Source organism: Gossypium hirsutum, chromosome A07 (assembly GCF_007990345.1).
Source record: "Gossypium hirsutum isolate 1008001.06 chromosome A07, Gossypium_hirsutum_v2.1, whole genome shotgun sequence".
NCBI lineage: Eukaryota > Viridiplantae > Streptophyta > Magnoliopsida > Malvales > Malvaceae > Gossypium > Gossypium hirsutum.
The window spans coordinates 4,777,082-4,804,037 of NC_053430.1; the positions used below are offsets into that span (position 1 = coordinate 4,777,082).

The 26,956-nt window shown below is 32.2% G+C and overlaps 1 protein-coding gene and 1 long non-coding RNA gene across 2 annotated transcripts; one reads left to right on the top strand and one right to left on the bottom strand.

Annotated features, from left to right (window-relative positions):
• The first annotated feature begins 5,989 nt into the window (after positions 1-5,989).
• LOC107933156 (transcription factor MYB82) lies at positions 5,990-7,469 on the top strand. The gene is made up of 3 exons (XM_016865305.2): positions 5,990-6,194; positions 6,276-6,405; positions 6,635-7,469. Exons 1-3 carry the CDS (start codon positions 6,065-6,067, stop codon positions 7,125-7,127), a joined length of 753 nt encoding a protein of 250 aa, XP_016720794.1. The 5' UTR covers positions 5,990-6,064; the 3' UTR covers positions 7,128-7,469.
• Positions 7,470-22,868: 15,399 nt separating this feature from the next.
• Positions 22,869-23,308, bottom strand: LOC121232012 (uncharacterized). The gene is made up of 3 exons (XR_005930236.1): positions 23,251-23,308; positions 23,073-23,173; positions 22,869-22,919 (listed from the first exon to the last, which is right to left on the bottom strand). It is a non-coding gene; the product is annotated as an uncharacterized lncRNA (long non-coding RNA).
• Positions 23,309-26,956: the final 3,648 nt, after the last annotated feature.

Here is a 26,956-nt window from a genome sequence, read left to right on the forward strand (position 1 = left end):
TGATGCATTTTGGATGAAGGTAAGCACCCACTCCTCCAAATTCCTTGATATTTTAAAATCATAGGGTACCAAATTGATAAAAAAATAAATTATGATTTGACTTTTCTAATAATCATAGAATATGGATGTGATGTATGAATTGCCTATTAAATTGTTTACACACATTTTATCTATAATTGTATAAAATTTTGAAATTTGGGATATATATAAGAAAAGTAAACATTATGATAAGATTTTTGAGAAAGAAAATGAGAAAATTTAGATATAAGAGATATGTACCAAAATATCTCCCCCCAATGCTTTGAAAATGATCTTTTAAAGATTAACTATTATTTAGAATTAGTATTGGCTAGTTTGCTGTGTATTTTTTTTATTTCACAAATAATTTGAAGATGTTGTCATTAGATTTGATTATAGGTTGGGCCGGATCGATATAAAATTTTAGACTCGATTTGATTCAAAAAATAGCCTAAAACTCGATTCAGATAAAAAATGTTAAACTTGAACAACCCGACTCGACTCACCCATATTAAATTTTTTATATAAAAATAAATTTAAAAAATATAATACATTAAATACACTAAAATAAATGGTTCTTGACAAATTAAAAATATATTACAAAAAGCTTTTATACTTAAATAACATTAAGATAGTTTCAACTTAGCAAGCAAATGCCTCTAAAATAGTACTAAAATTAACAATAAAATAAGAGTTATAAAATATCAAAACAATAACAACAAAATAGTAGTAATATAATAGCAAAATGTCATCAAAACAACAACAAAATGACAACAAGAAAAAAATTTTAGTCAGATTCGAGTCGGGCCGGGCTCGAGCCAACTTAAAAAACCGGTCTTATATTTTGTCCAGGCCAATTTTCTGGGCCTATATTTTTCTCAAACCCTCCTACTTTTCGGGCGGATCCCTTGATTAGGTCGAGTTGTCATGTGTCTTTTTGTACGCTGCTAGTGGAATTTTTAGACTGCACAAGTAGGGTTAAGGGTTGACAAGTGTCGTATAAGAGTATAGTAAAATATTAAATTTTTTTTTAAAAAGAGACACATGTGCTGCTTGTGAAATAAAAAAACACACTATTAATATACCAAATACTAACTATTTTACTATACCCTTATGATACTTATCAACCCATTGCATTGCTTGAAAAATCTAAAAATTTTATTATTATTACACTAAATATTTTCTCTTATATTTAATTGAGCTACTGTATGAAGTTAATAAATTATTTTTTAATTCAATCATTAACAAAACCCAATAATTAAAACAAAAAAAAATACTTTTTTTTTATAAAGCTTGACAACATAATTCACATTATTCAAAGTCTTGACAACTTGTGAATTTCGTTTTTTCTTCAGCCAACAGGCAATTGCCATACGACCTATTTCGTATAGTTTAACATGTTTTACACCTTTCCTTGAAGGACCTATTTCAATAGAGGAGACAATGCCTCAAGAAGCACGACATACTCGATATTCATCCAAAACTATAAAAGGGTAGGTGCTGATGACAGTGTTCATAGAAGAAGTCTCCACTGTGAGGAATGAATACTCGATATTGTTTGAGATGTACCACCATTTGATATTTATCTCATCAAGAATAGACATTTATCAATTATGTCACTTATTCAATAATAAATATTTATCTTTGTGAATCAGTGTGACGAGAATGGTTCACTAAACTTTTACCCAATAAATTAATTTAATATGTAATAGAATAATGTGTGAGATACTTATGTATTATTATATGCTATCACACAACTTGTAAACAAGGTAAGAGAATCGCACTAGGCTTCTTTTTAGTTTCCTTTCTCGATGAAAGTCTTCTTTAGTCATACCATAATATTTGATGCACGAGATCACTTAAATAGTTGTACAGTAATTAGTCAAAAGATTTTCACAATACCGAATTCACAATAATTAATGATGAATACTTTATTTCACGATTTTAATGAATGTATTAATTTTTTGAGTTTCTTTCATTTCTAGTCCATTATTTAATATTATAAGAACATATAAAACGGAACATCAAGATTTTCAAGAACTTTATCCTTATTCTTCAATTTTTTGACTAATTACGACCTTTATTCACACGGGTATTTATTTCACGATTTTCATATTTTAACATATTTTTACTTTATTTACAATTTAATCTATAAATCTTATATCTTAACAATTCAAAATAGTGCAGTTCATTGCGCATCTGTCATGTTTTTATTTATATCTCATTTATCAGGATTGACAATTAAGTTCAATTTGAAGTTTTTGAAGCTAGATATCTCATCCTTCATATAAAAATTATGATCAAAATTTTAAATCAGGTCAATTAATACAATTTTTTCTTCAAATCTTTCCATGATCTGTTGCTAGGTAGCTCTGACCCATCTCCGCTAGAAATTATTTATATCATAGTATCGATATTGTATAGTGTTTTTATTTGTTACTATTAAAAATAGTGTTATTAATATGTTTAGGCATATAAATATCAACTCTTAATTATTATTATTATTTACAATTTTTAATGAATTTTCAAAATTAGAATAGGGGAACTCAAAATTAATCTGATCTTTTCTCACTTAAATTTATTTATCTTATAATATTAAATTTTGATTGCTTATACAGTTTCTTCTATATTAAACTAGATTCAATAAACTTCAATTTCATGTTTGGTTCAATAATTAACTCAATTTTTATAATTTTTGATGAATTTTTAAAGTTGAACTACTATTGCTATCCAAAATTGTTTTAGTCAAAATTTTACTTATTACCACTCATATCACTCATACCAACATTTAACACTTATTTCACTTAGCAACTATTCGATTCTTATACAAGATCACTTAATTGCACATAACATTATACTTTTGATTATTATTCTATTTAGTACCTTAAAGCTTACATGTAAATTTAATTACATCATCACTTCATATACTATAATTCATATCACAAATAGTGATGAACAGATGACAGTGCCTATCATCATTGAAACTACACTGGCTACCAACAATTTTTTTAGAAAGCGGATGGCTCTTCGTCAATTTCTATTTTGAGAGTATTTCAGAATAATAAATGATTTTACGAATAGGTTTGGACCATTCGGAGTTGATTCCCTTATTATATTAAATGCTTGTAATCACTCTAGATATATCGTATTTTAGTTGTGACAGAGCAAATTCTCAATGTATCATAATGTTATATTTATACTGAGACTGAAGCATTTATTGTGTTGATAAAATTTATCTTTTACCACCTTTATTATTCAATTTTCTCGAATTGGATGGTACCTATGAATGAATGCTAAAATCCAACATTCTCGATCAACTATAGTAATAGGACAGAACAATATATAGATGAAACATTAATATTCGTAACACTGATGTTCATAGCCTCTCGCTCTATTACATACGTATTGTAGATAAGGTGAGTCAGCAACTATATGTACAGTAGATGTGAATCTTGTCATCATGTCCCATGACTCAAATGCAGAATCTTGGCAGGAGAGAAGTATCATAACTTTGGACCGATACATGTATGTTTAAACAAATGAAGGATATTTGAATAAGAAGAGAGAGATGGGAAAAACCTCATTGCAGATTTCACGTGTGGGGGAGATTTTATGTGAAACCTCATTGTAGAAATGAGGGGAAAAGTGAAGGGAATCCTGATCTAAAAGCTTATCCCAACATGCCAGCTTAAAAGTATTGCACACACTTCGTGATATGTGCACACAATTTTTTTGTAACAAAATAAAAACCAGTCCTTAAGTTCCTAAGTAATTAACTTGCATATCCCATCATTGGTTTTTGCTTATGTTGTGTGTGAGATAGGGAGTAACTGGGAAGATATAGACTGCGATTTTATTGCAGCTTTGATCGTGTGTACAGATAAAAAAAAAATCCCACTAACCTTATATTGAAGAATTTAAACCCAAAAATCTAGATTGCAGAGATGTTCACGTAAAGTTATCTTTTTATTTTAATTTTATTTTTCTCAACCTCTCAATCGTATGAGACAGTAAAAGGGATGTGAAACGTTGGGACACCTTTACGTTGTGACAATGACATGAAAAAAAGCAAATTGCAGACCATATATATGATATATGTATAATTGTATATTTATACAAGAGAATAATAATGTAGCAGTAGTTTCTGACATATACAGAGTTTCCAACTATCAAGTTGGCAACCAACTTTCTTGTTCTTCTATGTCTTTTAACTTCAAATACCTGTCTTCTCTTGAACTCACTTCCTAGTTGTATTTGAATTTGCATGCTTTATGATTTTGTGTTATCTAGGTTTAGAATTAAGGTATTTACAGATGATTCAATAAATGAGATTATCTGTGAGAGTGAGAGTATTTGAAGGTGACACGACAATCGAGGTTATAGGCATATCCTGAACTAAATTGTCAACCCCAAGGGCCATCGCCATGTTACCCTCTGTGTTTTCTTTCATTTAAGAACATGAATGATGATCCTAGTTGTTACACATTCCCAGGTAATCGTAAGTCAAATAAGATTTTCTATTTGTGTGGTAAATTCGTTGGAAATATTCTTCAAGGGATTAAAATTATGGAAATGAATGCCTAAATAAGACGACATTCACAAAAGCTTACCTTTGTTGTAGTCGACTTTGTATTAGTGAATGATGGTCCGAACAGGAAGAGGCTTTTTGGTTGGAAAATAAAGTCCCCATTGCTGATAACTCAATGATAAGAGGTATTTTATTCAAAGATAAAAATGATAAGGGGAAGAAAGAAAAAATAATGATAAGAGGTATGATTGTTTGCTTCTACTTTGTTTTATCTTCTGAGTAGAAAGAAAATAGAGCAATCAAAAGCAAAAGATTTTCTTCTTTTCAATTACACCCATCCAAGGTTTGGTAGCCTCACCCAGCTGGATTCCGCTTTAGACAAAGTTTGTTATAATTTCAACTCCACTTAAATTACTATTTAATACTAAAAATTAGGTACAATTTCAAAAAAAAAAAGAATTTTTTAGATTTTTTTGGAATATTCTATTTCTTTAAAAAAATTAGAAAAAAAACTGAACTTTTTAGAATTTCCTTAAATTTAAGAAATTTTAGGGTTTTTTTATATATATTTTATTTGATATTGATGATATGGTTTTAATGTGATTTATAAACCCATAAAATTAAAAGCTTGAATTTAATCTTAACTAAAGTAGAGGGAGTATTCCAGTAAGTTAAGTAAAATGAATGGACTACTTTATAGAATATGACCATTATAAGAACACAAAAATTCCCCATCGTCCTGACGGAAAAGCTAGCCTTGCTCTCATCTTCCCTCCACATCTTTTAAACGAATAGAAAAAAACTCTCCAACTTATAAGACAACCCACACACCAAAAAAAGGGGAAAACACACTATATGTTAATGCATGTCATTTCATGGGGCTCACAAAAGCTGCAATGGGGAGACATACATGTAGTGGTGCCTCAGAACATTAACATATCTCAATACTATTTTTGTTATATATTTTTTCTTTATCTTTAATGAAGTTAAGCAAGGAGCTTAAAGATGAATTACTTAATGGAAATAGTGGGTTTGCAACAAGATTAATAAGAAATTATATATGATGGCAATGTACATTTCCTATTAGGATACGACAATATTATTTGGTAATAATGAGACATGTTGGGTTGTATGCCAATTTTAAAATATGTCACCATGGTAACACAGTAATTAATAAGACATGTTTATGGTTCTCTCTCTTTCTCTCATGAATTTAGGGAGAAAGTGAAAGTGGAAACTCAAATATTTGCTTTGGTAAATTGCTTTTACAGATTAGAGAGCTCGTGTGAAGTAAAAGTACTTAAAAAAAGTAAATTATGAACAAAAGGGGCCCTCCCATTGTGAACCCTTTCATGCACGACTGTTTTATAAATCTCAGTTGGCTATAGACTTGTCCTTTCCTATATATATATATATAATAATGATCTCTTTCTCATTTAACTCGGTATATCAATGGTCATCTTTCATTGAGAGCGTGATAGTGAGTGAGTCAACAAGAGAGAAAGCAAATTGAGAATAATGGAAAACCGCAAGGAAAAGAAGTCACAGCCCAAAAGAGGTTTATGGAAACCAGAAGAAGACTTGATTTTGAAAAATTATGTAGAGACTTATGGTGAAGGCAATTGGGCTACCGTATCTAAACGATCAGGTACATATATATATAGATATATATATCGAATTATCAATTAGATACATGTAGCTTATATGGAATGTTTGTACACTTTTCCAGGGTTGATGAGAGGAGGGAAAAGTTGTAGACTTAGATGGAAGAATTACCTGAGACCAAATATCAAACGAGGTGGAATGTCCAAGGAGGAAGAAGACCTTATTATCCGAATGCACAAGCTTCTTGGTAACCGGTTAGTATTTGCTTTCTTTCTTTTCCTGCAAGGGATATTGGGATTGAGATTTGAATGAATGTTATCTATTAAAGAATAATTGCACTTAGTAGTTTGAATTCTAAAATGACGTTAATGGTAGCATGGTTTATACTTTTGTCCAATGTTATATATTCATTTCGAATTAGTGTATTTGATGATTGTTTCTTTTTTTTTGTTTTTTTCCTTTTTATGAACTTAAAAAATGTAGATGGTCTTTAATTGCTGGTAGACTTCCTGGTCGGACTGACAACGAGGTGAAGAACTATTGGAATACCCATTTGAACAAGAAAAGCCTTTTAGGAAGAAAAAGAAAAACACTTGACTCAAACAACCAACATAATGACAATATGGAGGACAATCATATAGAGAATCAGGATAGCAAGAAACCAAGGCAATCACATGATTCTGATCATCACCCCATTTTCAACACAACTGATGGGTTTGATTTGGATGGAAACAAACAAGAGAAGGACGATGAGAGCGCCGCCGCATGGATGGAACGTACGGTTCAGTTTTTCAACTATGAGTACGATTTGGATTACGAGATGGTAGGAACTCCATTGATGATGCATCCTGATTACTCAAATTTTGTGTTCGATGAAGAACCTTTCACATCCTACATGGACCCATTTGTTCTGTTTGAAGCATTTGGGACGGCAGATTACGATGTGGGACTGGGAATCCAATCATTCTTGCCTTAGAGATTACAGCACTTACATGGACCACCACCTGGGCAGACCACTTTGCTTGCTTTTGCCACAGCTTTAGGCTTTTACCAGTTGGGTGCGTTGCCAGCATTGCGTACTACCTTTTGAAAGCGGGATTTATGAGGACTTTGTTTTTAGGGTTAAGAAGTGAAGTGAGGATTATAATTTTAACTTATTTGTATTTTGATTCCAATGCTTTAAGTTAAAATTATAATTCTTTTCTTTTGGGAAATTAAAGCAGAAGAAAAGGTAATAGCTTGGGAGTCAATTTTGAGAATGGTTGTAATAAATGAGTATGAACATTCATGCAATCTCAATCAAGATCCGCAACCCAAAAAAGCTGAAAAGGAAAACAAGTACCTTCATAATAATAAAAAAAAAAAAGTGGGGTATCAAATTCAATCTTACTCTATTCTATAATTGGAACTTAATAATCTGCAAATAATTATATATGGGATTAGTATCAAAAAGGCAAACAAAGGGATATTCATCACTTCCAAACACTTAGTTCTAAAAATATATGATAATAGGACAATATAATTTTACTAATTCATGCAACCTCTACAAGCACATAATCTGTTGGAAGAAATGGCATAAATTTGGTATTTAGTTCTATATTAGCTCCTGTAATTTTTTTTATCCACTTTGAACTTAAAAATTATTTTTCATTTAAGTTTGTTCTCTTAATGACCATGGAAAAAGAAGGGATAATGTAACTTTTGACTCTTAAATTTGGTAAGTAAATCTACATTGGCCATTGAACTTAACAACTAGAGTCGCTTTGGTACCTATATATTTTTGTTGGGGTTCATTTTGAACTTGACAACTAAGTCAATTTTGATTCTTGAACTTGCAAAATCTAAAAACGTGATGATGTGACACTCTAAAATTGTGCCACATAATCACTTAGAAAAAAATAGATAATGATGTGCTACAATCTCAGAGTGTTAGATTTAGTGTTTTTATAACCAAACCGGTGGTTGAACAAGTTTGACCAATTTACCCTTTTGTGGCAAAATTTCCTTTTCACCCCCTTTTCAACATTTTCTTCTCAAAGTTGATACTTAGACCAATTTAAGCCCATAATTCATCATAAATATTTATTATAACTCCATGAGTGGTGAAAATTGTATTTTATCTCTTAACTCTCCAAACTGAGAAATTTACAATTTAATTCTTGTATTATTCAAAAAATTTCAATTTAGTCTCAAAGTGATTTTCATTACACTAAATCATATTCCAATTCATTTCATGTCAAATTAATCCATATGAATGAATATTTTCTATTTTCAGATCATTTTGCTCATTAATCCTCATGCTTTTCAAAATTTGTAATTTAATCCTTATTATCATATTGTCACTTTTCCAACTCCTTTCACATAATTCCATATCCCATAGCAAACTCATTATATAAAATATCTTATTTGAATCATTCTATATATAAATTCTCATAATTTCCTCGATATTTGAGTTTGAAATTTAGCCACGTGCCATATTAGAAATTCCGAGGTGTTACAATCAATATTAATAATCTCTATTTTTTTTGTGATATTATTTGGATGCTATTTGTTTAAAAATTCTTAAGTGTCAAATGATATTTCTAGTGATAAATTTTAATTTTAATTGTTATATAACTATAACATTAATTAAATGATAATTAATTTTTTAAAAAAATCTATTATTAATAAATATTAATATACTCATTTGCATAGTTCGAACCAATAAATAATCTATGTAATAATAATTATTGATATGATTTTTCTATAATAATTAATTAATTAATATTAGTTATTTTTAATACGTTGAATTCAACTTCAACTTAATAATATGGTTGAATAAAAACTTATTTTTATATAATGTAAATTTAGTAATATAATAAATTAAAAAGGGTATTTTTATTTATTGAAAAGTTTCTCTAAACTTGTACCTATATATATACTTTATAGATTAGTTAGTCCTAATAGTTAATATCATTAATAACCTTGAAAATAATATTATTGGGAGGGGCAGCTATGAAACCTGAACATAAACAATAAGATGGACATGCATAATATCAAAAATAATATATCATTAAATTTTTTATTAAAATATTGTGTCATTATATATAATTTTAATGTACCAAGTATCTTAAAAACAGACGGTTTGCTTTTTTTTTTTTAAGATGACAAGACAACTGTTAAATTTTAATTTTGATCCCTATACTATGCTAAAACTTGATTTAATCTATATGCATAATTTGATGCCCTACTTTTGTAATGTCTTTAATTAGTCTAAATATTAAATTTCAATTTCAATGTTGATGCCAATTTTTTCTTAAAACACCATTCCAACAAAAGAAAATTGTTTTATCACGACAAGTTTAAATGGGTGATTTTAAGAAAAAGAAATACATTTAACATTTTCAACATTATTTATTTTAATCACTATTAAGTGCACATTTTTAAATTTTAAAATGACACATCAGTGAAATTTTTAACATGATAATAATTGAATCTAAATTTTTAAAATTAAAAAGTAAATAGATTGATTAGTGAGAATAAATTTTAAATATAATAAGTGTAGAAAAATGTAAAAGAAATTTTAATTCAATGCGAAGATGAAAATATTTATTTTTTGAGTTATTCCATTGGGCCATTAATAAGTGATCCAGCTAAATACTTTTTTAGTTTGGGCTTAATTGAATGGAGATCAAACTATAAATGGCCAACCCCAATGGAGTATCTGTAAAACCTTTGCAGGAGGAAAAGCTGGATTCTTCTTCAACAAACAGAGCCATTTTATTTTGATTTTGTGTTACTTAACATTTGTGCCATTTATGTCTTTTATATTTAAAAGTTATTGTATAAGTATAAAACCCAAGGGACTGAATTGATTTTGAAATTCTGGATGGTCAGAGTTTTTAGGTTATTTCACTTTTGGTTTTGTAAGTTATTTTGTTTAATGCTTAAAAATAGAAAATGAAAAAAAAATCAAAATAATTTCAACATCCAGTATAAATGGAATTAGATGGATACAAGGCAGCATTTGACATTTTATTTGTACAGGTACGACATTGTATATTTGGTGAAAGTTTAGGAATTAACTGTGACATTAACTCAAAGCAGAATAATGCTCCATTGCCCTCAAAGTTGAAGACATTATTATATAACTGATCGACAAACAATTCTGCTTTGCTACGGGTGTGTTGGCAATAACTTGTGTGCATCAATCTTTTGCAAAAGCAAAGCCCAGCTTATTGCGGAACTAATAATTTTTTAGGGGATTCCCATTGGTATTCTGCCCTTTCAATTTCGTTTATCTATAGAAGTAATCATCGTAAACATAAGCAGGATTCATGTAAAAACGTCGGTTGATGATCCCAATTACTAGAATTGCTCAAGAGGGAGGTGTGTCTTTAGTTGCCTTGCATGATTGAAACATGGCTACCTTAACCTTAAATCTTGTTTTCTCGGCCCTTGCTAGTTGACCATGATTCCCAATGCATTAATTGAACCCCAGAAATCGTGCCAATCTCTCCATTGACTAGACAAAAAGAAACTAGAGATAAGAGGAAACTTGAAATAACAATTACTCTCTTCATTGAAGAGATGTTGAGAATTGCTTTTTATTCCTGATTATAAAAGCCAATGTGGAACATATAAACATGAGTGTCCCATTCCTTTGATCAAAGACTCTCTATGTTACTGAGAATTTATTTTATGGACCTTCCTACTACATCATCCCTATGGCCACTGTTTGGTTTCAGGGATAAAGAAGTACCCCCAACAAGGTTAACCGCAAGGGTTCTGCCAAGAAAACAACCAGGAAGTCGCAGGTCAAGTGCTTCGTCAAGGTCGTCAACTACCATATTTGAAAGTTAACTCATATTTGATTTACGCCATAGGTTTACGTTTCAACTTCAATTGCTTTATAAAGTAATTATGATTTGAAAGGGAAACTATTAGAGATGAAGATAGGCAATTAAGAATAAAGTTGAACCTTGAAAGTGTCATCAGTGCTATGTACCGAACGTTATCATTCATCTTCTGCTTTTGAATGAATAGTTCCCTTTTAGTTGGGTATTGAATGAGATGGAGACGAGAATTCATGTGTTGTGCACAACATTTGTTTTCTTTTTCACGAATCTAATTGAGAATTATACTTTTGTCTCTTTTTTTAGCAACTTTTTGGGTCAAAATTGTTGTTAATGATGAATAGTTTTGGCCATGGTGTGGGTTTTTGCTAAATGAATTCCTTTTGCATTTCTTGGATTCATTGGAGATTAATTTGTTAACACTTATGGCTGAGCGATATTTTCAGCCCTTCCTTATGACATGAACGATGAATCTTTTAGGGTTTTGAGCCAGCAAATGAAATATTATTCAAGCGACCCTAATGTTGATGGGATAAATCAACTACAAAGGAATCTCTCATTCAACCTTGTAACCATTTATGGTTTTCTTTTTAATTTATAAGCATGAGCTTATACTTTCTAATTCTACTTTTAACTTTTCCATCTGAAGATATTGCCAATCTCTTTTCCTTGCTATTAGATATTATCTTTTTATTTAAATATGCTATTAAATAAGAAAGGGATAATCCATTCCTGAAATTTTATTTTATTTGTTATTGCTGCAACACTTGGAACTTTTTGTTCAATTATGGTGTGTTGTTGCTTCCTTGTTGAGTTTGTCACAAGAAGTACTTTGTATCATGTACAATTGGTCCACACATTTAAAAAGCAATGGCATTGTTCAACAATACTTAACCATTTTGTGTTCAATTTATTTGGCTTTGATTAGTTAAAGAAAGAGTATAGTTTTGATGAGTTGGAAATACTCTCTAATTATATTTAAGTTCTGAATTGTTAATTCTTTGCTCAATTATGTAGAGTTATAATCACTACACCAAAATAGGTTTTTAGCGGCGCTTTTTAAAAAAACGCCGTAAAAAGTTATGCTCAACACAGTCATTTTATATTGAGCTTCAGCAGTGTTTGCGGCGCTTTTCAAAAAACGCCGCAAAAAATTTTGCAAAATGTCGGCATTTTATATTGAGCTTCTAGTGGCTTTGGCGGCGCTTTTTTATAAAACGCCGCTATAGGTACACCTTTAGCGGCGCTTTTTAAAAACGCCGCTTTATTTCGAGTATTAGCGGCACTTTTTGAAAAACGCCGCAAAAAATATTTCATCTGTCTATTTATAATTTAATGGTTGATTTATATTAAAATACAATTTATTTTTAATTGAATATTTAAATTCTTCAAGAAAAAATAATGACACGTAGGAAAAATTTGAAAGTAAAAACATAGAAAAATATTTGTTAAAAATGAAAAAAATTAAAATACTATTATTTAAAATAATTTAAAGATTTTTGGTATATGACTGATTGTTTTTTAATTTGTATGTTAAATATTTTCTTATATAATTGTAAAAGAGATAGTATTAATTTTAAAATATTGAATTAATTATCATTATAGTTTAGGGTTTACTGTTTAGGATATATGGTTAAGGGTTTAAGGATTATGAGTTACTATTTAAGGTTTATGGATTATGAGTTTAGGGATTATGGTTTATGATTTAGGGGTTAGGGGTTCAAGGTTAATGGTTTATGTTTTAAGATTTAGGGTTTAGGAGTTTAGGGATTAGATTAATTTGTGTTTTTAATTTATATGATAAATATTTTCTGATATAACTGTAAAAGAGATAATATTAATTTTAAAATATTAAATTAATCATCATTATAGTTTAGGATTTACGGTGTAGAGCATATGGTTAAGGGATTAAGGTTTATGAGTTACTATTTTAAGGTTTATAGTTTATGGTTTAGGGTTTAGTGTGTAATTGTATCATGAACTTTAATTTGATCTAGTTCTTGTGAATTATTAACACAATTGTTGATATAATATCATTTTATATTTAGATATTGCATACCTAAATATTTATATTTATTCAATATAAATTTTTTTTGATGTATTTATTTTTTAAAAATATGTATGATTAAATCAAAATTAAAGTTTCAACTATACATTTAAATCACAATTAGAATTTCACGTCTACAATTTATATATTAAACCGAAATTCATATATAGTTACTTTTATCCCTTTAATATATATATTTAGGGTTTAGAGTGTAAGTTTATGATTTGGGGTTTAAGATTTAGGGTTTACTGTTGAAAAATTGAAGCAACATTTGGAAAAATTTTGAAAGTAAAAACATAGAAAAATACATGTCAAAAATCAAAAAAATAAAATACTGTTAATTAAAATAATTTTAAAGTTTTTTTTGGGTATATACTAATTTTTTTAATTTATATATTAATTAATTTCTTATATAATTGTAAAGAAGATAATATTTATTTTAATATATTAAATTATCAATATAATTTAAATTATTTAAGAGATAATGATAAATTTTATATATATTAAAATAAAATAATAGATTTTTAGCGGAGTAAAATAGCGCCACTTTGTGTAAAAGGAAATGAAAGATAAGAAATAGTGGCGTTTTTGAAAGAAAAGCCGCAAAAAGTCTTACCCAAAACAGTGTCTTTTTTTTTTTACCCCAAAATGCCTTAATACTTTTTCACAAAATCGGCTCCCCCCTCCCCCCCCAAAAAAATCCCAAAATTTGACATGAAATCTATTCTTTTTTTTCCCTCCTTTTTCCCAAAATCAGTTCCCTTCTCCCTCCCCAATGAAATCCTAAAATTTCACCTGAAATTTCTTCTCTTTTTTCCCCCATTTTATTTTTCCCAAACCATTCTCCCCTACCCCGATTCCCTTTATTTTTCCCCCCAATTTACCCAAATCGACAGCCCTCTGCATCTCCGTCGGCAGCTCACTTCTGTATCTTCGTCGAGATATGCTATCAAGTATACGGAAAGAGGACCCAAGGTACGTACTAGTGTCACGGACCTGGAGTTTTCCCACCCATCCGTGCGGCCTTAGGCAGTTTCTTGGCTTAAAAACGCCTAAGTCAGCCTAACTTCCACCGATAATGGATTCAACCGTAAAAACGCCTAAGTCAGCTCAACTCGCAACAATAAAGGATTCAACAGAATTCCCTTAAAGTTTTCACGAAGAACAGCGGAAGAACGAATTAAGAACGATCTTTGAAAGATGAACAAAAGCAAGAACGCTTGAGAGAAAAGTTTGAGTAAATGCTCTCAATTCTTATTCACAAAGAATAATGAAACAATTCAAGAGTGAGTACAAATGAGGGGGAGGCTCTCTATTTATAGTTGAGCTCCCCCAAAACCGATGGCTACAATTAAAAGCTGTATTCAATTAGGACTCTAACTTTACAGAATTAGAAGCTGTGTACAATTAGAACTTCTAAGACTACTTAGTCCTATCTTCATTATCGGGCCCATCAGGCTTCAATGTGACAGGCCTGTCCAACAGCTCTTTGAATCGGGCCAGTTCTCGTAGGCCAAATGATCCCCATCTGAGCAACAGACCTCCATTGGATGCATTTGGTGCGCTTGTCACGGGCTTTGAACTGCGGTCTGTGACATTCTCCCCCACCCATTCTCGCAACGCCCTCGTTGCGACTTCTGAATGGCACTGACTTGATTCGCCTCGGTCTCGTCTCGTCGCCTTAGCCTTTCCCTTTCTTTGGGATTCTTGCCTCGGCTTTTGTCGCTTCTTAACTCGAGCCGTCCTGCTCGTCGCATTTACTCTGGTCAACTGTCCCACATGCATCGCTTCTTTTTCTTTAAAGTCTGATGCACCACCTACCTTTCCCATAGGTGGAAGCCTTGTCGATGACTCGGCTAACTCTGATACTTCACTCAACTTGAGCCTCATTGGTCCCAGCTTCACTGTTTTCATCGCAACTTTATCCGCTAAGTTAGATGACAAACTCACCTCTTCCTTGGGTGGAAGCCCCTTCGACGACTCACCAAGCTCAGACGTTGCGTTTCTTTCGACTCCGGCTTGCTTTGGACAGTTCCGCAACTCATGCGGACCACGGGACAAGAAGCACTTAACTTGCTTCTTTTTGCTCCTCCTTGCCCTCTTGGCTTTGGCTTTTCCCTTGCTCGAACCAAGCTTCTTGGGCTCATTGTCTGCTCCATCGTTCCCCTCGATGACAGACTTCTTCGGACACTTCCGCAACCTATGCGGACCATGACACAAGAAGCACTCCACTGGCTTCTTCTCGCTTTCGGCCTCCTTGGCTTCGACACCCCTTGCGCTCGAACCAAGTACCAAGGCCTTACCCACCGGCTTCTCCTTAAGCGCGGATTTCTTCAAACATTTTTTCAACATGTGTGGACCGTCGCAGAGAAAGCATTTTAGCTTGTCCCTTTTCCTCTTGGGTTTCTTCTTCCCAACTCGTGGTTTCCCATTACCACCATTGTCGCCGTTGTCATTGCCATTAACTCTATCTTCCTTGTGATCCATTTCACATACGCCCCTTCCATCGGACTTGGAAGACCCAAGCTTGTCTTTCCCTAGACCAAGCTTCACCACGGACTCAACTACCGTCATGGCTTCCGACAGTTTTTGGACACCTCTTTGTTCCACCTCCTGTCTGACCCACGGCTTCAATCCCTTTTGAAAAGCAAGCAATGCTTCTTCATCGGTCACATTTGAAATTTGGAGCATGAGTTCCTTGAACTCTTGAACATACTCCCTTACTGTGCCCCGTTGCATTATCTCTTGCAACTTTGCCCGAGCTTCTTCCTCTGCAAATTCTGGGTAAAACTGTCCCTTCAACTCGCATTGGAACTCTTGCCACGTCCCAATCTCACCTTGCCTTTTATCTGTGGTCCTACCTCGCCACCATAAAAGCGCAATGTCAGTAAGAAACATTGAAGCAGTGTTTACCTTAACCGCATCCTCCATGATGCTTTTGGCACGGAAGTAGTTTTCCATCCTCCACAAGAAATTGTCCACATCACATGCAGACCTTATCCCCACAAACTCTTTCGGCTTTGGGACATCCTCATTACTGAGTGCTGCGTTTGCCACTCCTTTCCCCACGGCTGCTTGACACAAGGACAGCTCTCCCTCGAGCTCCTCTATTCTTGTGCTCAAAGCCTTCGTCGTGGCCATTGTTTCCTCCTTCAAAGCCATCATCATGGCCTCGAGAGCATCATTCCTTTCCGACAGCTTATCCCTGTGTGAATTAAACAACTCGTTTACCTTGTCCATGGTGGAATCAAGAGACATCTTTACATAGTCTCTGGACTGCTCCTCCCAGTTTGTTATGCGATCCTCGACCCCATCGAGTGCCTCCTTTACATCCGCCATGGATCCCTCGAGTTTACCCACACGTTCCTCTACTGCCGATATTGTCTCCCTCAAAGACTTCCTCGCCCACCTTTGTTCAAACTCTTCTTTCGACATCCCAACGGTGTCTTTGAACCAACAACTCGAATATTACTTGGTTCAAACCTTGGCTCTGATACCACTTGTCACGGACCTGGAGTTTTCCCACCCATCCGTGTGGCCTTAGGCAGTTTCTTGGCTTAAAAACGCCTAAGTCAGCCTAACTTCCACCGATAATGGATTCAACCGTAAAAACGCCTAAGTCAGCTCAACTCGTAACAATAAAGGATTCAACAGAATTCCCTTAAAGTTTTCACGAAGAACAGCGGAAGAACGAATTAAGAACGATCTTTGAAAGATGAACAAAAGCAAGAACGCTTGAGAGAAAAGTTTGAGTAAATGCTCTCAATTCTTATTCACAAAGAATAATGAAACAATTCAGGAGTGAGTACAAATGAGGGGGAGGCTCTCTATTTATAGTTGAGCTCCCCCAAAACCGATGGCTACAATTAAAAGTTGTATTCAATTAGGACTCTAACTTTACAGAATTAGAAGCTGTGTACAATTAGAACTTCTAAGACTACTTAGTCCTATCTTCATTATCGGGCCTATCAGGCTTCAATGTGACAGGCCTGTCCAACAGCTCTTTGAATCGGGCCAGTTCTCGTAGGCCAAATGATCCCCATCTGAGCAACAGACCTCCATTGGATGCATTTGGTGCGCTTGTCACGGGCTTTGAACTGCGGTCCGTGACACTAGGATTTACCTCATCATCGTCATCAAATCATTATCCGTTTTTTCTTTACAAGCTTTACCACTTAGCAAAGCACTAATATTGACTCTTGGCTGTCTATTTAGCTATCTTAGTTTCCCACTTTTTTCTATTTTCATTTTCTCTCTTTCCTTCTAAATTCTGAATCATTCTTTAATTCCATAAAGGTAAAGAAAAAGATTACCCCTTCCTTAAGGAAACAAAATCAAAGAAAAAAAAACCCACCTGTTTCCTCTACAAAACAGTTAATGTCTATAGTCAAATAATAGTAATTTGTTTTGTTATTTTCTATGAAAGAGCAATGGGAAATATTTCTGAGTTTTGTCTCTAATAGGTATATATGTGTGTTTCTTTCTTTTGATGGTGCAGGATCTTCAAAATTTGAGAGAAGAAATTCAATCCAAAAAAAGAAAAAGAACCCCAAAAGATGAGGATTAATGGGAGTTGGGAGTTGATTTTTTATTGATTTTTTCAAGGTAAATTCTTTGTTTTTGTTCTTTATTTTCTTTGTGATTATTTTATTTCTTCGAAGTGTTTGTTTAAATGCCTGAGTGTAGACTTTAGCTCTATTATTAAAAAAGAATTTATTTTGATTCGTTGGGTTTAATTTAACCCAAAGTTTCTCTTCTAATGTTCTGTAAATTTACTTTCATTGGATTTATTTGCATTATAACTTGTGAATTTGTCAATGCCTGCATATATATATTTGTACAATTGATAATTAAGTCAATAAAGGTTTGCTTTTTATTTTGTTTTTTTGTTAATACTTATGATTATTAATCCATATGATCTCTATGTGACCAGTTCTCATACTTTTTTATTGTCATTAATCAATGTTTTTTATGAGGGCTTTTGTGTTTTTTTATTTATTAAATTTTTATGTTTCAATTATGAACTTTGAGTTTAAAGGGAGCAAATTTTTGTTGTTAAGTGATATTGTTATATAGTAAAAAAAAGATGAATTCACAAAATCAAGTGGAGTCAACTTTCAAGGAAATACTTGAAGTGGTTAAGCCGTTGCATGAAGACTGAGTTACTCTGTTTAAGATCGTCAATGAACTGCGTGAAGTCGTTCAATCTATCGAAAATTTAAGAGGTAAAATTTTATGTTACTTTATTTTGATTGTTCCATGGGAAATGCTAATAGTGATTCTTAGTAACTCGTCTTGCGAGTAAATCTATACAAGTTTATTGATTGATATTGGCCGCAGAAATGCTATATTTTGCATTCCGTGATGGATGTTGCGAACAATTTGCAAACCAAGATAATTTTTATGTATACAAACATAAAATGTTTGGCCCCGTGAAAAGAAACACGAACTAAACAAGTGGTTTTTTTGTATATCATTCTTTTCCATTTTTCATTAACTGGTTTTTCTTTCAGCAACTAAAATTTCCTCTCAAATTTTTAATTGTTTCATATCATATCTTACCTTCTCAGAATTATATTTTTGAATCAAATTCAAAACTAAATTCCATGCTTTCTTTTAACTTTATAAAAAAATTTGTTATATATAATATAATTCTTATTTTTCAGAATTTTAATAGATTTAGTTCTGTTTTCAAATTAAAATGTTATTTAGTATTTTAATTTTAATATTATAATTTAGTTCTATTAATAAAATATTACTTGTATCTTATAGGTTATCATGTTTGAGCAACATTGCAATATTGATGACCTTGAATACCAAATACTACTTTTGATGATGAACCAACTCTACAACTTACCTAAATAAATTCATCTATGGTGCATCAATTCACTATTAAAATATTTGGGACCTAATACCATTAGCACATTCACGCAACTTTCTTGAGATGAGAAAACTTGTCCTTCTATGATGATTGCCAAGAGTGCTTTTTCCATAATCTATAGCATGAAACTGTTTTGATGTTACACTTAATGCAAAAATTGAAGTTTTGGGCATGATTAGAGTTATTAGATGATTACTTTAAGAGAGCTTTCCCGTTTTACTAGCATTACTTAATTAGAATCTATTTCGACTTCATAGTTTATCGAGTCTTTAGCCATAGCAAACTTAGATTAGAGAATTAAATCTTAGCAGCTTTTAAGGTTCTAAGACAAATGTTTCACTAAAAATTGAAGACATCCAGCTAACTACACTTGCTACATATATGAACTAGTATAGTAAAAAGCTGCTATGATAGTGTGGGAATATTTGCATGTGAGAAGCTGCCCATTGCGATATTGGGAGCTAAGCTTGACCATTTGGCTTCCCCAGCAGTTTTAAAACAGTTTGATGACATCTTAAGTGCAAGTAAGGTAAGAAGCCCCCATGCCTGTATCATACTGTCTGCTTGTTATCTAGTATAAATTAGATTTCTTTGATTTGTATTGTTAATATAGATATTACCTCATTGTTATTCTTTGGTCCAGTCGTGGAAATTTTTTAATGTTATTTGTTCATTCAAGTTTCTCAAAATATTTGGTGTGGTTTTTCTCATTCTGTATTGGTCCTTCTATAGTCCTTTTTAGTTGGTTTAGAAATATATTTGGTTTGATTACAGATTTAAGTGATATTACCAATGAATATTTCTCAAATCTAACTGTTCATCAGACCTTGATATTGCCTTTTGTGCTTGTAATTTTAGATATTAGAACTAAAGAATAATTTCTATATAACGTTAAACAATAGTAGTGCAGCATGTTTCTGTTCTACCTTTTGCAAATTAATACTATTGTTCCTTGTTAAATAACGGAAGCATTCCATTGTATTGTGAAACCTCTAGTTTTTCTTGATATGAGTTAACTATGGAATATTATTTTCATTTTCTCATATATATGTATTTGGTGATGCATTTATTGCAGACAATTGAGATTCTTTTCAGCAAAAGGATATTCTTAGATATAGAGGTTAGTTTCTTTAATTCCCTCTTGCTCCTGAGCCTGTGCAGTTTTGCTGTTCATTTTTTTTTGTTCTATTCGGCTATTAGCAACAATGTTTTATTTCTCTTTTGTTGAAACAAATTCTGATTCTTGCTTTATGGTGGCATTATTAAAAATTTATCTTTCCATATCATAATTCAAAGAGATCAGTTAATGTGCTTTGACATATGTGGCTTTGAGGGTCGTATAAGTAATTTCCTTACTGGCCTGACTTTGGCTTACAGGTGCATACTTTGGCTTTGACGGTCGTATAAGTGTTTAATAAGGAGAAAACCATTTTATGTGTTAAATGCTGAAAATTTAGGTGTTAAATGTTGCAATTTATGGTGTCTGAAAGTTGTGATTTATGATATTCGAATGATGTATTTTATGTTGTTCGAATGTGTTGAAGAGTTGATTTAATATAATGCTTAATGGTTGTTTATTGTTGTTCAAAGCATGATGAAATAAACATGTTAGGCGTGGTTTAACACATGCCTTGCTGACCTGTAAGGTTGTCCAAAACAAGACAAAATTTAGTTGTCTTTAAGATGTTCGAATGTGGTTGTTCAAATGGTTCTTCAAATTTTCCAAATGTGTCTTTAAGGTGCTCGAAAATGTCATATTAATGTTGTCTATATATGATTTTGAATGCTGGAAATTTGCAGCATTTAATTTCCTACTTGAAGTTGATTAAACCATGCTGTAAGTGCAAAACATTTATATGCTGTTCACATGCTAAATTAACCATTAGTGAGCTTAAAATTGATCTATTTGAATGTGTTAAATTCATTGTTCAATGTGATGTTATTTATGTTAATGTATTGAGTATATTAAGTTGTGCAATTTGATGTTATATGTGGCGTTAACGTTGACTTGTTAATTGCATATTTTATTATTAATTTGATTTAGGGTTCTGAATTTAGAAGAACCTTATCTTAAGATAAGTTATTTACTTTCATAATAACTGGAATCTGATTCTGTTATTTTGGTTGGTTTTTGCCTTCGTATGTCATTCATTAACTTTTGTTTCTTTTTCTCAGGTTTGAGTTTTTGTTGGATGCATGGTCCAGGAATATTAGCTGAATTCATGCATAGTGACGACTTGTTTGAGCTAACTGTTGATCTTAAAGTGTGCATTCTATCATTATTTTGTTCTATTTGTATTTTGTTAGATTTCTGGTGTAGTATGATAAGTGCGGTATTTTGTTTGATTGTTATTGATAACTTACTGTTGGTGGATATATATTTATATTGAATTTAATTTTTTATTTTTCATTTATAATATTTTATAATATTATTTTGTATTTCACGACTTGTTTTAGCGACGTTTTTGGGAGAAGCGCCGTTAAAGGTCATGATCTTTAGCGGCGCTTGTGGGAAAAGCGACGCTAAAAGTCATGACTTTTACGGCGTTTGTGGAAAAAGTGTCGCTAAAGGTCATGACCTTTTGCGGCATTTTTAGATAAACACCGCAAACTTTAGTGAAGTTTTTGCTGCGCTTGCAAAAACGTCGCTAAAAGTCAATTTGTTGTAGTGAATGTTCTAGTGTGGTTGTTGTGGTCTAAATTATGCTTTAGTAGCTACTACTTGTATGCCTAACATTTAGGGACTAAGTGCTTTTTTTTATGGTGTAGTGATTTTTATAATAAATAGTTCATTGCAGAAATATTTTAATAAAATTCAAAGATAAGAAATTAACATAAGTCTACAAAATAAATTAAAACAAATAGTTAAAAAATTCAACATGAATTTACAATAGAACTTATTTATACCTAGTAATGGTTATATTAACTATCATGTAAAAATAATTAATATCAATGATTATGAAGCACCAGTCCAAATTTTTTTATATCAATATAACATCGCTAGAACTATTTGCGGTGTTTTCACAAGCGCTGCAAAAAGCGTCGCTATAGAAAACACCACAATAATTTGCGGCGTTTATTTGAAAAAAAGGCCACAAAAGATCATAACTTTTAGGGCTTTTGTGGGAAAAGCGTCGTTGAAATCCCTGAAACACCGTCAAAAGTCATGGCTTTTAGCGGCGCTTGTGGGTGAAACGTTGCTAAAAGTTATGGCTTTTAACGAAAATTTTGTTACAAACGCTGCTAATTTTGGCAGATTTGCAATATACATTTTTCACCAATATCCAACCCTTCTTGCATTAAATCCAACCAAAAACAACAAATATAACATTGAATCCAACCAAAAATAGCAAATGTAGCATAAAAAATACAACAAAAAAACGTTAAATCTAAATGATACTTCAAATTCAACGAAAGATATATGATGTAAATTAATAAATGAAGTATAACTCAAAATATTCTTACAATAATGTTAAATGTGACAATGTTAAAAATATTCTTACAACGAGAAAACAAATGTCTAAGATGGCGGTTTGCGACTGCTGAAACATCGCATCATATGCTAAAGCTGTAGCTGGAGCTCATCATACTTTCTGCTCTGCTCTGCTACCATCGCTGCTGCTCTGCTCCTTCGCTGCTGCAGCTACCTCCCTCCCTGCTGCCGCTGCCTTCCTCGCTACTGCATCCGCTCTAAGTCGTTGCTGGAGTTCTTCATATTTTCTTTCAACCTCAACAATTTGCTCAACTGTGCTCGCTTGCATCTGAGCTATCTGGTCTCTTAACCTCTGAACTTCAGCTTGAGCTTGACTCCCGTAAGGCATGTATTGTTGGGAGCCGGATCCAAAATATTGGATCGGGATAACACCAGATCCTTGAAATCGAACCCGACTATGATTTTCAGGACCCAAAACTCAGTAATAATTATGTTATCAATGTTCTCAAGATTAACAGAACTATCAGTCGAAACAATCGCTTCATACTCCGTCTTTTCTCCTTTAGTTTCTCCTAATAAATCAATCAAAGAGTTAGAAACGAAATATATAATAAAAAGGAATGCAACATAACTTAACATTATTTAAAACTACTAACGACGAATTAAACCATTATAATTAAACATTATAAATATTTATAATAAATCAATTTTTATAGTAAATATACCATAATTTCTCCAGCTTCGGATGTCATAGGAGATCTATCTTTCTTCTTATGCATAATCTCAAAAAGCTGAAGGTGTCCAACTTTTGACCAAACGAGACTTTCTACAATATAGTAGTAAAAATATTATTTAATAGTAGAAAGTCATTAATATTTGATAGAATTAATAAATTCATAATACCTCAGCCTCAGTTACAGAAGCAAAACTTCTCGACCCTGTCGTGTGCGTGAATTTTGTTTTTGCCTGCTGTTTGTTCCAACTCGCTCACGGTCCTACATAATGTAATTATTATTACGTATATAGTAAACACTATATACTGAAAAATTTATAAGAATTTGGAAGTACGTAATACCTCTCCTTTCTTTGAATTTTAGAATCTAATCGCATCTTCCCATTGGTACCTCAGCATTCCCGGCGGGACATTTCATAATTTTTCTTCGAGGCTTATTCTTTCTTAAAATATTGTTTTTTCAAGTGCTTTTATGGTCTCTCCACTTTTTACCAATGCCTTCTTGATATAGTCATCCGAGACCTCTAAAGTAAATCTCTCCTAAAAAACACAAGTTTAGAATGTAAATATAAATGAAACTTAAACCAAAGTATTATAAATAACAATTAGATGTTTTGTTACCTTAATATTATCGAGAGCTTGATTTTTGTTACTATCAGGCATGTGATGGCATGATTCGTAGTTGATGGCAACATATTGACATTTCGTGCTATAATGCCCAAATAGCCTGTTAAAAGTCGAGCTTCAGATCCAACAGGCTGACCATGACTGTTTCTACTTGCTTTGACATGCTTGACAGGATTTAAGTCATATAAATCTTTAAGTAGCGTACGTCCTCGACCTCTGCGCATTCCACCACTTTCAGCTGAAAACGGTATGTTATTATTTATATTAAAAATAAAAAATAAATCAATATAAAAGTCAACACACATGTAAAATAAACTAAACATTACTTTGAAATTCTGCAGGCTCGTCAAGTGTCTCCGGCACATTCGAAGATCCAATAACTGTCTGCTGTTCACTATTTGCTTCTTCCGAATTTGAGTATTCTGGACAATACTTAAATCTCGTAATCTTCTTCTACGCATTTTTCCTGCAATACACATAAAATAGTTCAAATTTTATTAACAAATTACAACAATAATAGTACATATAAAATAGTTAAATATATAACATGAGCAAGATTAAAATTAATATTACATATAATTAAAAAATCGTAAAATCTTACTACATCATAATTATAAATATCTTCATCCACATCCTAACGACCCATTGAAATTGTGTATATTACTAGGGATATTTTCATTTAAGTTTTGTTTTGGAAAAGTCAAAGTTTCTGATCTTTCGATGATGTCATCTCTACTTCCATTGCCCATGTCAACAAGTCTCTAGGGGTGTTTCAGAGTACAACGTACCAACCCTCATCAGTTGATCTTTCAAGTAAAAACTTGTTTTACTTAAGAAGAAAATACATACGGCTCATCTATCAATTGTTCTTCCAGTATGAATCAATCGAGAGAATTCACCATTATAAAACCAATTGATCGTTTTTAATTCCACGAGCAGTAATTAACATCAGCCCAATCACATCGAAATAAAAAAAATTTTCCATTTTCCATAGTAATCTAACTCAATAATATCAGTAAGAAGTCCGTAATACTCCACATCTCCCTCAACGGGATTACTGTCCCTAGCACTAGCATAACTTGTAATTGAAGAATTCACAACTATTCCACAATTTTGAGTTCTCCTCATCTCTCGCGATATTTTGTATAAAAATTGAATCCATTGATGATGAAGGCACTATATCTTTTTACTACTCTATTCGGGCCTTAGGAAAGCATTTAACTTCGTCATTAATGTCCTTCCCACTCCAAACTATTGAATCGAAAGTAAATTGTGTAATTATAAATGTTATGAGAAAACATTATTATTTGTCAATAAAAGGTTGAGTTGCATACCGTTTGGCTTAACCATTTATGGAAAGATTTTGTGAATAACTTATTAATTCTCGTTGTTGTAATCTTCGGGAGCGTGAATGGAATCTCAAGATTTGTTTTGCTCACTATGTTAAAAAGAGGTTTAATTGGTTAGAAAATAAACAAATAAAAAATATGAATATTTATCATATTCTAGAACTTACTTGCGTAATGGTTCAATTGAATCGTGGTGAAAAATAACATATCTATGTAATTGTACCCAAGATCTTTCATCTAATTCTGAATTTCAACTTACCATTGTTCTCCATAACTTTGAAATAAATAAGTTTCGGCAAAGTTGGATCATTGAGCCCAACATTTTACTTAGTCTATTCAATCTTGTTTCAACATCTTCTAAATATCTAGAATAGAAGGTCATACACTCCTCTGCCAATAGTCTTCAGCAATTGTCCTTCCAGATAACGCTTATTTCAACAATAAGACTTCAATTTGTAGGAACCTAAAACGATATAAACATTATCAAAAGTTGTAACTAAATGTATAGAGGTGAATGAATGAATACTTTACAAATAAATGTAGCACCTTTCTATAGGATACATCCATCGATAGGAAAAATCGGTCTTTCAAATATTGCTTCACCGAGGGAGATGGATTAACCAAGTGCACCATAATAGTGAAAAAGGAAGGTGGAAAATCTTCTCCAAATTGCATAAAGTCAAAGTGGCTCGATCCTATACTTTCCAAGTTCTTCAAACATCCAAAACTTATGCCACAAATAACTTTCATTATATTGGAAAGTTCATTTAAGGACGTACCTTTTTTGACATACAGACCGTTAAAGCAAATGCAGTAAATCTTGATTAAGATTGATAATCATGTGATTTAAAGAATAAGTTTTATCTTTAAGACTCACACATCGAGTTATTTGATGCATATGCATCTGGGACCTTTATATCCTTCAACACCGTTGTGACACTTCTTTCTCTCCTTCGGCATTGCAAAAATGGAGCTTTTGTAACCGATTTCCTATTCGGAAGTTACTTGGGATGAAGATCACGTCTAAATTCCATGTCAACTAATCAAGTCGACTCTGAAGATTGTCTTTTGCTTTTCCATCGACCATTCAAAATTGTTTCCGATGATGTTTCTCGCAAATTTCTTCTTAATATGCATGACATCAAGATTGTGTCGTAAAATGTGATGCTCCCAATAAGGTAACTCAAAAAAAATACTTTTTTTCCACAAGTCCGCCTCATTAGGATCATCCTTTCATAGATTCAGGATCAGATTTATCCCTCGATCTTTCCTTGTTTGTATGTTGGATGGTTGATTCATCTTCCCTAACTGATTATATCTTTTAACATGAAAAGATTTCGATCCAATGTCTTTCAGGAGTTCTCTAACTCTTCTAGTACCGTCAATAAGTCCTCTGAAATCTAAAATCTATGATTTCATCCAACCACCGATATGCCCCATTATAAAAACTTCTTCCCATTATATAACCATTTCAAACATGTTTGCACAGCACAACAAGGACAAGCAACATTCTTTGGTACTCCAACCAGATAAATTGGCATAAGTCGGGAAATCATTAATTGTCCATAAAAAGTTACACGTAAATTGAAGTTCTCTCTTCTCGATACATCATATGTCTCAACCCCGACCATAATTGTTTTAACGTCTTCAATAAGTAGCTGCAAATAAATGTTCGATATCATTTCCAGGGACCTTTCTCTCAGGGTAATCATAGATAATATAAAAGAAGATTGCTTCATGCAAATCCATGGAGGCAAATTGTAAGGAACAAGCACTACAGGCAGTACTGTAAGAGTACTCATGTTTTAAAAGATTAGTCGTCAACTGCTAGCCTAAGCCTTACATCCGAGACGTCGCTGCAAATTGGAAAATTTAGTGCTCAAATGATTTTCCAACCCAA